Below are 13,792 nucleotides of genomic sequence, written 5' to 3'. Positions count from 1 at the left end.
ATATCAAACTAGAGTTGAGTAATCAAGAAGCTGACATTACTCACTGGCTCGTGACGCCATAAAATACTCCACTTTCGTCTTGGATGTTACTATTGAGATCAGCCCAAAACTTAACGAGGAAGAAAGCTGCTTGCGGTCCTTTATCGTATAGTTCTTTAAGACCGCCCTTCTTTTCCGGAAATTTGTCATATATCTGTTTAACATCGACCGCTTCCAATAGCGGATCGGCGTATGTCGCGGAACCTCCTATATGGACGAATAGGTGTTTGTGGTACTAAAAAAAGAAATTCACATACGTAAAAGAATATTCATGAACATACTTCAATTATTATATATTATCTTTATTTATCTGAGAAAATTAATCTTTGAATGCCTTATTAATTTTTTCGTTTTTTACTGTCTTATCGAATCAGCCTATCATTAATAGCCGATTATTCAAACACGATATTTACAACATTTTTGCTATGTTAATTATGAATGATTATCAAGTTATATATCGATATAATCAATAATTAGCAATTTCGATTATATCATGAGACAATTTTTAATTTCTACTTTAATTTCTACTCTCTCTCTCACTCTCTAGTTGAGATTAAATAAAGAATCATTATCTATATAATAATGCTTTAAAGTTATATTATAAGTACTTAAGATATATTTAAATTATGTTATTAAATTATTATTAATTATATAAGATATATTTAAATTTTTCGAGAATTTTTCTTTTTTTTATCAGACATCAATAAAATATAAATATACTAAATTTTATCCTTGAAAAAAATTTCTCAAAGGTATACGACACTTTTGCAGTATTTTTTTGTAAAAAGCAATATATATTTAGACTATCTTGAAATCTTCTCAATTAATAAATTACGATGCTGCTTACAATCTCCTGTTCTCTTTGTTGTTCCATGTAGGCCGAAAACTCAACAAGCCTGAGTTTGTGAGTCGCAATAGCACGTCCTTCCCATGGTGGTGCAGGCTGCGCTTGGACCAAATCACCGCTCGAGACCGCTGTCGCAGGTTTTCCGGTATAAGCAGGCTGAGGAAAGGGTTTGACATCCTGAGACGTTCCTGGTTGCAGGCCTGGCTGCCAAAATTGCTGAAAGTATAGCGCGAATTTGTATCTAATGATGATACTCTCATATTAACGATTAGTCGATTTCCACTCGCCTGATGTTTATTAATAATGGCTAATTGCTATTTAATGAATAATTGATGCTTTAGTTACCGAATAGTCAAATAATAGTCAAATTTGCGTAACAACATGATTTTTCTAAAATCATATAACAGTAAATACAAAGGAAATAAATTGAAAATTAATAGTTTCAAGCAAAAAAATTGATAGATTCGTTTCTCTTAAACTATGGAAAAATTTTTACAAAATTTTTAACCTGCATTTTCAAAATTTTTCCGAACAATCGATTGTATTTACGTAAATCTTTATGTAATACTACAACTATTTCAGTAAAAAAAAATTTCCGTAAAAGCCATCGAGCCGTCGGGCGAGGAATGAGCGATAGGAAACAATGAATAAACACAAAGTAAAAGAGAACAACAATGACAATAACAACAAAAAGCTAATGATCGTATTATTATGTAAAGAGAAAGAAAGTTTGATAAGCCACAACGAACATTTTTTTATTATGCAGATATGTCAAATGTAACGGATACATACTTAATATATATACGTGTCGTATATAGGTATGTAATGCCTAGGAATACATATGTACAAGATTAGAGCGATGGACAAATTCAACAATACACAACAAGGGCCCTCAGGGGCAGCGCAGCAGCAGAGAGCCAGGGGAGATGTCACTTTTGCGAGGGATTGTTAGTTTTCAACGCAAAAGCTTTCGCGCTATGAAGAAAAGAAAGTACACGATTGATCACGGAAACAGCTTTCTCTTGCTATTTTCCTCATTCTTATTTTATAATTAGATGCGAAAAAGAGCATAAAAGAACAAAACATGACAGCAAAAAAAGCGGAAAATCTAATTAAAGAAACAAAAGGAATGCTATTCACCGCCTCTAATTAGTTAATATTATTTTTCCCCTTTTCTTTCTTGTATACATATAAAACACAGGATACACAGAAAAAAGTCTGGTAATCGTTGTTAAATATTGAGTGAAATAATTCTAATAGTTGTCAAATGTTGAAAGCCAATTAAATGTTTGGTTAATATAATAATTTTACTTTCTTAAATATTTAATAAGAATTATATATATAACAAAGTTGGTTATATTATTATGTTTGGTAATACTTATTGAATATTTGGAAAAGTAAAATTATTTTTAATTATTAGCCGAACGTTTGATTGGCATTATTTCATTTAACATTTGGTAGCTATTACAGACTCTTTCAGTATAGAAGCAACACAGTTAAGTCAATTTAAAGATACGAAAGCAATTTTTTTCAAACAATTTTTGAACAAATTGTCATTATTCGCAGATATATCATTTTGTTTCAACATCAAACGTATCTTCGACATATTTAACAATGGCCATAGAAATTTAAATTATAATGTAATATATTATAATTTAAATTAATATTACATTGTGTGCAAAAGTTAAGATTGAATATTTTTACTGAGATCAAACGATTTATTAATTGCCAATGTACATTGTCTCTAAGTGCAATGTTAAGTTAGTGTCATTTATAATATCTCTGGCATGACATTTTAATTACACGGTATTATCTCAAACTCTCGTAAGACACAAAAAAAATTTATAGGTCAGTCGACAAACCATGGATATTGCCTTCAATAGGCGGATTAGCGGTTATCGAGCAAAGCGTTTGAAAACAATCACAAACTTCAAAAGAAGAGGCCAATGCTGATAATAAAAATAAAATTCGTCAAAGATAATATTTTATGTTTTTCCTGCGAGGCTTTCAATCTATCGATATTATATGAATGACATCATATAAATCAATATAAATCGGAAATGGATTTGCTATTTTATTTTAAAATTACATATAACAGTCTAGTGACACTAGTCACATACAAAAATTTCATTTTACCTTTTATATTTAAACAATCAACATTTATATTTGTACAAATTCTTTCATCGCCTGAAATTTGATTTCATTTAAAGAAAAAAATCCGTATATAATTTTTGAAAATAAACTATTTTAAAAGTTATCTTTAAAATATTTGCCTGGAAAGTTTCACTAGAGAGAATATAAAATCGATCTTTGACAACAATAAGGAGTACAGTGCTTTATATGTAAAAATCGATTGAAGAAAATTCACAATTTAAAAGTCAATGCAACGATTATAAAAGCGAGAGAGAATGAGGCCGTTCGTTTTACTTAAAAGCGATTCGTCATGCGAAATCACCAATGCAGTGATTAACTTAATTAATTCGCATTTTATAGAGTCGTCTCACCCTAAAGCTCGTGGCTGTTTTGAAGAGAAAGACCGATTAAAAAAATGTCTTAAGGGGTTCTCCGAGATCAGGACTTACCGCTCCGGGATAGGAGACAGGGGTGGAAGCATGAAGGGCAAGGGTCCCGCCCATGAGGGGCATCTTGTTGTGTATCGCGCTTCCAGCTGATACTATTTGGGCGCTTGACATGCTTGACATTGTCTGGAGCGCTTTCTCCTTGGCGGCATGATCCTGACAAATTTCCAGACCGATTATCACGCAATGCCAGACAATATGGTATCATATTATCAATATATGATCCCCTTTCTAAACTATGACGAGGACTCGAGACTAAATAGATTTTATAGATTGGTACATTAATACAGATACGCACTCGGAGAAAAAAAAAATTTTTTATAGTGGTGAGAATTAGGATATAGGAAACATATAATATTTGTATAATTGTCACCACTATGTCTGTCTTTTTCTTTGAATACGTTAACATGTGTCTCAGGAACGATCTTTAAACTCAGAATAGATTTCTCTTTCGAAAATATTTCGACAAAAATCAAGTTTCTAATATTCGTACCTTCAGAAATTTATATTTTCTACATCTGTATAAATGAACTGTGAATACACATATATTATTCTAAGAAAGCAGAAACTCGTTGAATTAAAGTCAAAAATGTTACTGGTATCTCAACGAATTGATTAGGATTAAGATAAATCGACTTCGAACTATTAAAAAAAAATTTAATTTCTACAAAATAATTAATACAGATTAATACGTTTCTTGTAAAAATATAAACCGCTGAATAATAAAATATGTATATGTACAATCAAAACAAAATTGTGAAAATGTTTAATACAGAAATTTATACGTGAATTGATTAATCTTTCAATATTTCTGTGAATCGTAGTGCGTATTTTTAAAACAATTATAATTATTCACTTCGTGGAAGGACAAACGCAATGTGGTTCGAAAAATAAAAAAATTCGAGACATTTGGGAATCGCGATATCAATCAACAGTCAGCGGATAAATTCGTAACATTCTCAATGATGCGAATCAATTTACCGCTCCCGAACGCGCGATTACCAGCGTCCCTTTTTTCTCCCTATCTCCCACCTCCCCCTGATATTTTTTTTCCCCGGTCCCTCATTCATCGCGGGTCGCACCGCATGCGATGAAATCGATCGCGATCGCGCAGTGCAGTTGATTGCAGAAACAACAGCAGCGGCGGCGAATCCGGTTGCAACAGAAATTCGCGGGAATTCGGCGCGCTTTTATCGGAAAGCCGTCGTTTTAATCAGCGCCCGACCGAAAATCGCTGACGAGGCGAACGAGAGGTGGTTCGTTGCCGTGACGTTCGGAAAATTGCCATGCCCACCGCCACCACCATCATCCAGTCCCACACCGATTCATCCCCATTCGTCTCACTCTTTCTCTCTCTTTCTCACCCTCATTCCCACGAGAGCACGGGGATTTTCAATTTCGTTCATAAATCCGTAATGGAGGAGTCACTACGAGTGCCGGTCGACCGGAATGAAGCGCCACCCGCGTAACGATGCGAGCAATAAAGAATTTAGCCGACGGTGCGACCGAAAATCACGGGTTACATTTTGCTCTCGACGTTGTTTACGCCCCTCGCGTGTTCGCTTCGAAATACACAGGGTGAGTATCCCGAAAAGCCGACGCCGCTGTTCCTATTACCTACGGATTTTTCGATCAATTTGCAGGCGAATTTTGTTTAATGAAATTGTCGATGTGTATATATCAATGTGTATTCCTAACTTGGAAATAGTTGAAAATAAAAAGCTCGCCCCGGATTGTATGAGAGAGAACCATGGAACTACAAATAGTTAATAATACAAATGTTAATTCTCAGTTAGTTTTACATGGACTCTGCTTTAATAAAATTTTAATTTAAAACTTATGACTTTTAAAAGTTAAAGTCTAGTAAGGCATTTGTCTTAAACTTAAAAATGCGATAATTACGATTTGATGTTGAGCAAATACATATATAATATAAATTAAAATTAAATCTCAAACAACAATTTCAGTAAAAAGATCCAACGTTAAATAAATTTAATTACCATAAATTTTTTTACTTGGCGGTAATAGCTCAACTAAATTAAACAATAAGTATGAGATAGAAAAATTAATAAGCAAAAAAGTAATACAATCATTCATTATATAAGCAACTTACTTCTATACGATTTTAGTATAAAAGCAAATAACTCTTTCTGTAACTAATTTTATTTGTTAACATCCTAATAAAATTTATTATGTATAAGACAATTAATAGACAAATCTGGTAAAGAAAGTTCTTTGTTCTAATTAATGAAATATTAAATAACTGTGATGTTGAAAATAGAAATGTAAGGTAAACACTATTAAAATTTCTGTACTTCTATTGATAATTCTATTATTAAAATGAAATAATCTCAATTTTCGCGAGCTAAAGTCAGAAAGATTTGGAAAATGCGGCCAAGTTACAATACATATTCATTACACGATTTTCGGGGTCTTTCTACTACAATTTTCATAATATGTATTTTTAATTATTTTATTTTTGTCAAACTCGTAGCAGCTTAACCTAGGATACAATATTTAATTCTCTTGAATTACAATATACAAAAACGATATGATGTTATCAAATTCGTTCCAAAATCATTATTATTTTTCTAGAAGATTACTTAACTTTTATCCGAAATACCTTGCAATGTAATCGACGCAACATCAGAATTGGTGAGATTAACCGGCGCGTAAAGTCGATTTACAAAACGGTTGCGCGAATTTCACCGGATAGAATGTAATTTTTTATGAATGTTGGATGACATCGATTACCCGCGAAAAGTCCATTTCGCTGTGCGGGCCGTTGTTCACGTTTGTGCGGAGCGCGCGCTGAATTTGCAGCGGAAAATCAATTCGGTTAATTGAGAGGGTACAATCCATGTCGTTTTTTTTAATTTCCACTCTTCGTCCCACATGTCGCCCCCCCCCTCTCTCTCTGTCTCTCTTTCTCTCTCACTCTCTTTCTCTCTGTCTACTTCTCTCTCGCCCTTCATCTCTCGAATACACGCCAGGAATGCAGAGGATTGGGCGGGTAACGGGGTTGGACATGTTTATCGACATTCTGAAACGTTGCTCGCCCGTTTTTGGGCACCCTCCCGCAACCCGCTCCTACTACTACAACTCCTGCCCCGTTATCGGGAGTACGTTTACACCGCAACAATTAATTACGCCGTAATGCCTGGTGCAATTATTTCCAAAATAGATAAAACGACGGACAATCTCGATAGATTATGATAGTTGGTGTAATATCGGTTTGATACGCGAGCATGTAAAATGTACAAGCAGAAAAGTTAAATCAAATCTACGATTTCATGAAATGAAATATACATCGTTAATATAAAAGAAAATGATATAAATATATAAAAAAGAATCGGAAAAAAGTCGGAAAAAAAGACGATGAAATTAAAATTAAAAATTATTATTTAACTGAAGACAAATTATTTAACTGAAAAATTGAATAGTTTTATTGTAAAATTGACTATAAAATAAGAAAAAAATTCAAGTTGATCTTAAAGTCCGTTCATTATTTCTATTATCTACAGTGGAAATGTATGGATAAATGATTTTAAAAGTATAAAATAAGCGGTCTTAAAATTTAAAAAAGTAATTTCCATTTTTATTCTTAATTTATTCATAATAAATCTATTAATATCAAATATCCTATAAAATTTATATATTTTAAAAAAAAGGCCGACAAAATTTTTTCTAGTAGATATCTCTAATGCTTACGATTTCTCATTTATTTTAATCAATTTAGTTACAAATTTCAATGAACATAAACAATTTCCTTTAAATTAATATTATCTTGTTAAAATATAATACGAAAGCAAAGAGCACGATTTACATAAGACAGTACCGGTGCGTAGGAAACACGAACATCGCTCGCGAAATTCTTTTCTTCTCTGACCGAATAAATCGCACGGTTCGCGGCCGCAGGAAGGGAAATAGCAACCCCACCTGAGCAAAAGTCGCGGCGTGGTGCAGCATTCACCCTTCCTGAAACGCGAAAACCAGAAAATTACGTCACGGCGGACCGTACCTCCACCCTCCCACGCTTGCTACTTTCCTGAATAATGTTCGCGGTATGCGGCCACTGCAGTTGCAGTCGCTGCAGCTGCGGCTGACCGTGCTTAAAAACGGAAACCCGCGCAAGTATTTCATAAATGGCATCGTGGCACGAAACCGCGCGCGCGGAAACAGACGACATCTTATTACGCGAAAGTCGTGAGTGCACGAGCGTAATTTAAATTGCTCGAGAAACGCCGGCGTTTTCCTAAACTCTTTGGGAGTCCTAAACTCTCTAAGAGCCCAGGTACAATGGAATATAAAAATGACAACGCGGAAAAATAAAGATATTATACAATACATTACATGCAAAATTACTCATGCAAGATAGTATCATATATGAAACGTGTCAAAAATTTACATTTAAAAGAAGATTATGAAAGAATGCTGATAAGCATTTATTGTAATCAATTGTCTTTGCTAAATCTGAACATAGATAAACTGGATTACAATTCACTTGAAATAAAAAGTTAAATTTAATAAAAAGTAAAAACGATCAATATTCTTTTATTTGTCCTGAAAGTGTTATTTGTGAAAAAAAAGATTATGGTTATATTACAATCGCTTCAAATCGCAGAATCTTTCATTGAATTTTGCTAATTATATCAATATCGGAGAACCGAGTAATACATTTACGCAATAATTAATTATATCTATCAATTAATTCTTGATAGTAAAAGAAGACGGATATATAAACGCTATAAATTATATTTCATCATCCGTCTATTTAATAATAACGTCTAGATTGCGTAAAATATCCGAAAAAAATTTCGGTTTATCGTCGTCGATTAAATGGCAGTTTTTTTCTACGAACGAGAGTTTTACCAGAGTGCTGCATGCAATCGCACGGTTAATTTACACGTTCCGCTTGTTTTTCCACTCTTTTCTATTCCGAATATTGACCGATCCAGTATAAACAATACTCTATTTCTCTTTCTCTTTCTCTCTCCTCTCTCCCTCCTTTGTCTTTCTCTCTCTTTCATGTCTTCTGTCTCCCGTTATTTCACCGCCCATCGGTGAAATGGAGGCACCACCGATTGTACCGCTCTGCTTTGATTTATTAACCGGCACGCAATTGTTCGCGAATCGCTTTAATAATTCAGCTGTTGATTAAACGGGCAAGGTTCATTTTTACGCGTGATTTATCCCACGCATTGCTTCTCTCGATATGTGTATCCCTTGATATGTATATTTCTCTCTCTCGTTGAAAATGATTCCACAACGGCCATCGCCCGTTAATGCTCACATATCGCCAATCACGATTTAATATCATCACTACTACTCATCGAGACAACATTGTGTAAAACGCGAATACAACAAAATTCTGATTATCTCAACGCTGAACGTTTCGATCGAGCATTCGATTGTTTGTAAAAAATATTGTTTAGTAAAGAAATCTTTTACATGCAGAATTTTAATTCGTATCGAGAGAATCCATGTATTATTAATTATATTAAAATTTATTAAAACAAAAAAGGAAGAAATAATGAACATTACGGGAAAGAATATTTTTATATCGACATCATTGAAATGAATTAAAATGAATTTTCTCCCATACGTAGACATCTTTTTTTAAATATCTTTTTTGTCTTTAAAATTTTTAAAGAAATAACAAAAATTAAAGAAACAATTTGTTAATTATCTTCTTTCAGTAATATTCTTTGTTTCTTTCATTAACAGAATATATCACTTAATAATTAATAATATAAAAGATAATATTTAAAAAATTATACATTATTATTTAATAAATATAAAAAATAAAATTTAAAAAATACACAATTATGCAATTATCATTTTGCCTCAACGAATTTGGCTATTAAATTTTCAATATATCAGCTACACAATTCAAAGAGAAATAAAAATTCACCGCACATGAGATTCAAATATCAATTCCACGTGCCAAGTATCGCGTTCATACGACACGTGCAACATTTTATTCAATATATTATCAAATGATACGGCGTGTCATCAAGTATTGCGATATTATTAAATTAATAATCGTACAATCGTTATTTCGCATTTCATTATTATAATAACGTGTCATGTTAAACCGCTGTTACAGTTTATTTTAGTAGTCACAATATGTCGTATTTATACAAATAAACAAAATTTATATCATTTCGAATGAATTTATTGGTTGTCCCTCCACGAAAGAGGCAAGAAACGCGATCGAGACGCACAACGTCGATGGGTAGGTTCGGTGTGATTGAAAAAGGTTAAAAAAAAAAACGATGATAGAAATATAAAAATAAGCGCACAACTGGGAGATAAAATATATACTCACCACTTTAAGTTTTGCCTGTATTTCCCGAAGTTTTCTTCTCGCGAGAACCTGTATATGCGAGGATACTTGTTTTCGCGTTCTCGTCTTACCGGTCCTCAATTTGATATAACGGGCGATCAGCTCGTTGCGACCTGCAATCAGCGAATTATATGCATACAGATCAGTATTCTTTATCAATAAATCGTACTAAACGTAAATATTGTTCATAAAAGAATAAATCATGTAACCAGATATACAATCAGACATATTTAGGTCAAGAATAATATTCCTATTAATAATTTAATTATGATTCATCAAGTATTAATTCAAGATAAACTTCATATATTTATATTTCAGATATTGCTTTATAGATTGAAAATAAACGACTCGAAATATTTAATAAAATCAATCTTCCTACGTTATTAATGACAATTAAAGACTTGTAGAATTAAGTGAGACTTTGCAGAACGCAATTTCTTCAAACTTTAAGCTCGTTTTTCTTTCGCTTCTCATTCTTCCAGGTAGTTTCAAGAAAAATCTGAACAACACTTCGTATAAATTCTGATTTCCATGTCGAGAATAGAAACAAACAATTGCGATATCCGCAGAAGCGTCAGAATCGGTCCTGGGAAATTGAAAGTTCCATGATGAAGATTGCATTCTCGCGAGCCTCGAATACGAGAATTCCTTCTAGAATTGACGAGAAGCAGACCGGACGGATTCAAACAAACCCTCGAGCAAACTGCTCGAAATAGGCTTTGAGAGCTGCCTCGCAGAAGCGGCAGATAAAATGCGCTTTACGATAGAGCTAAACCGTCGACGTATTTAATTCAAGCGATTGCATTTTAAACTAGCTTGAGGGATGCGCAATTTATCTTGTCTTTATTAGGTCTTATCCATGATCTTTTAACGATTTTATTATCATATCTAAAAAAATATAATATTGATATTTCACGATTGTTTGCATACATTACAATTATCTTTGTATACATTACAATCAGTCAATATACTCTATCAGATAATTCAAAATTATTACTCTATAGTACTCTATAAAGTAATTTATGTACACACTAATATCTTGCTTGAATCTTTTATTTATATTTACAACAATGTCTCTTTAACTTTTCGCAAAATATTTATATATAACAACAAAAAAGTGATGATTTAAGAAAAATATAAAATCTTAAATCAGAAACAAATCTACAAATGATATAAATATTGATTTTTATAATTTTCTTCATAGTGATTTAAAAATGACTTTTTAAATAACTGTGAACAATTAAACGTACCTGTACAGTGTGAATATTTAAATAATTGATCTACACAATTCCACCACTGTAGCAGATAATACAGATTATCTCGATATCATGAATGGCGCTAATTGGCAAACGATTTACTGTAATCGCGCAAAAAAGCGCAATTTCGGTGTCGCGCGCACGGAAACGATTTTCGCGCAAAACTCGTGGCTAAATTTAGCGGGTGATAAAGTGCACTCGTCATAAATTCTAATTAACGCGGGAGCGCACGTGGAAGCGAGTACGGCGATCTGAAGCGTCGTTTGGCGACTCAATCCAGTGGATATCCACGCGAAATTACGCGGACGCGTAACGCGCGACTCGGGTTGATAACGAGCATAATAAATCGTAATGAGTCGAAGCGGGTGGGAAACGGGAAAGAGGCGGGAGAAACATCCCGTGAGACGAAACGAGAAAGAGAGAGGAATGCTTTCACTCGATTCGCACAGTTACACGTGAATATAAACCGCTCGAAACTGCCGATAACGAGAGACGACCGATTTCCAAACGGTGAAAAGAACCGAGAATCGATTCGAATGCATGGGGACGTATTCAGGTTTCATCGCGTACGATGAAAATCCAACGGCCTCCGGATTTAACAACACGAATATTCCATTTGTGCGCCCCCTTCCTTTTTTTTTTTTTTTTTTTATACAACAATGTACCGCGTGCATACATCGTGCGTAAAGTAAAATCGGAGAAAGAGGGAAAGAGAGAGATGAGCGGGAGTGGAATGTTTTTGTTTTTCTGTTGATCGGAAGCAATGAAAAATATAGCATCAAACTGCGGCGATCAAAATCTCAATGTAGAATATGAAGAATAGTTTCCAAATGTGCGACTATCGTTAGCGTAGAGCGCTGATGTCAAAAGTATGAGGGAAAAGGAAAACAGACGTAGATTTTTCAATAAAATACTTAAAAATATAATACTTAAAAAAATAAAATAAAATTATTAAATTTCGACGAATTATTGTAACTACATTGATTTTAATTTTCTATGTATACTTGTTTGAAAAAGCCGTATCAAAAGATTGTTCACGTGGTCAATTTATTGCTTTTTAAATTTACAACAGCTCAAATTCCGATAATTTTGCATTTTTACATGCATTCGTGAAAATATTATAACTATTACATTATCGAAATTATTCAGTCTTCTAGTTATTTTCATAAAATATATAATGTTTTAAAGCAGAATCCAATCCAAACCGAACAAAACCGAAAAAACTCTTCTTTCAAGTCGTTCTTCTTGGACCAAAGTTCGCAACCACGTGTCGTAGAGAGAATTGCTATTATGTTAACCGCTACCACGCTACGCATTGAACACTTCATTGAATGGTCAATATGTGATGATAAATGCAACGTAACCGTTCGACAAAACAAAGAAGTTATCGTTGTGATCGAGCACGGGGGAGTTCGTCGATGAATTGATTTCCGGCCGATTGGACCGTATAAACGGCGTTTCTACGCGCCACCTTATCGCCGCTTAGATTTCACAGCCGTTAAGGTTTTACGGTTACCGGTGACCGTAAAACCGGCGCCAGACGACATCAAACGTGTCGTAATTGAAATAACATTTAACCATACGGTAAGCAGAATCACACCGAAGTACTTCGATACCAATGGATAAAACACGTGACGAGCCGAATGTCTAGAATTCTAACAACAGCGTGGGAAGTTGTGTGACTTTAATATCGCAACCAATTTGAATTCTGTTTTCGTAGATATGTGTTCGATTATCACAATCACACGTTTTACATCTATTTTGTACGTCGAGTTATAAAAGTGTTTGAAATTACATATTAATTACGCAGATATTGAGAGAATGAATATTTGCATCATTTCAGGGGGATTATAGGAATGTTAAATCAAATATTTCTCTTTTAAATGCGCACGCTGCTGACACGGAATTAATTGCAGATTCATATTGACTATCAAAGCACTTTGGCGGGGAGTGAAGAGGGATGAAAATCGCAACGTCCTGGCACGACGCGACACAACCATCCGCCGTTCTTGCCATAGGGCAAATAAATTATTTCCCCGATAAATCTCCAAGTTTCGCGGAAAGTTTCGGAGAGAGATTACCGTCTTGCTTCCTACGGAAAGACTCGATTAAGAGTCGGTAGTGGCGAACACGGCTCGCTAAATGATTCATCGTTATTCGAGCGACGCAATATGTCGAGGATAAACACGAAATGTCGAGAAGACGAAATGAAACGACAACGCCGAATCTCCATCCACCACTCTTTTTTGCATTGCAAATCGCAACTCATAAATTACGGACATTCGTCTTCGTTTCGGACTCTACAAATTGTGCAAACAAATATTGTTGCCGCTCAAGAAATTCGCTCAAGAATGCAGATGTTGTTTGTAATATAAATGTGCAATCAATGTTGCGGTACTGACGAGTCGATCGTGACCGTAATGATTCCTACAAAAAAAGCTAAAAATACAGAATACACAGACTATGGTGAAATACATTTTCCAGTTCAATATATCTTTTAACAAACAAACAGCGAGCATTCTTCTATCACACTAACAGTGTGTATCATTTAAATTACTAATAACACAAACTCACAATAAAAAAGTACTCTGTGCTGGAGTGGAGACCCAGCTAGTCTTATGTATTTTGAGTCGCTGACGAACGAATCAAAATAGAATCATCCTGGGCAAATTTTCAATTTAGAGCGAAAAAATGGGTAAAAAATGGAAAAAATAAATCATTT

At 34.0% G+C, this 13,792-nt stretch overlaps 1 protein-coding gene across 1 annotated transcript in view; it reads right to left on the bottom strand.

Annotated features, from left to right (window-relative positions):
* The window catches only part of LOC108693909 (transcriptional enhancer factor TEF-1-like), a 161,473-nt gene that overhangs the window by 737 nt on the left and 146,944 nt on the right, over positions 1–13,792 (bottom strand). The window contains exons 4-7 of the mRNA XM_018203106.1: positions 9,797–9,927; positions 3,469–3,621; positions 887–1,102; positions 45–274 (exon numbers count right to left, since the gene is read on the bottom strand). Of these exons, the coding sequence (XP_018058595.1) occupies positions 45–274; positions 887–1,102; positions 3,469–3,621; positions 9,797–9,927 (730 nt within the window). The remainder of the gene's footprint in view (positions 1–44; positions 275–886; positions 1,103–3,468; positions 3,622–9,796; positions 9,928–13,792) is intronic.

The sequence above is a fragment of the Atta colombica genome, unplaced genomic scaffold (genome assembly GCF_001594045.1).
Source record: "Atta colombica isolate Treedump-2 unplaced genomic scaffold, Acol1.0 scaffold111, whole genome shotgun sequence".
NCBI lineage: Eukaryota > Metazoa > Arthropoda > Insecta > Hymenoptera > Formicidae > Atta > Atta colombica.
Note: the sequence above shows the minus strand (reverse complement) of the source record. Positions and strands in the feature narration are given on the sequence as shown.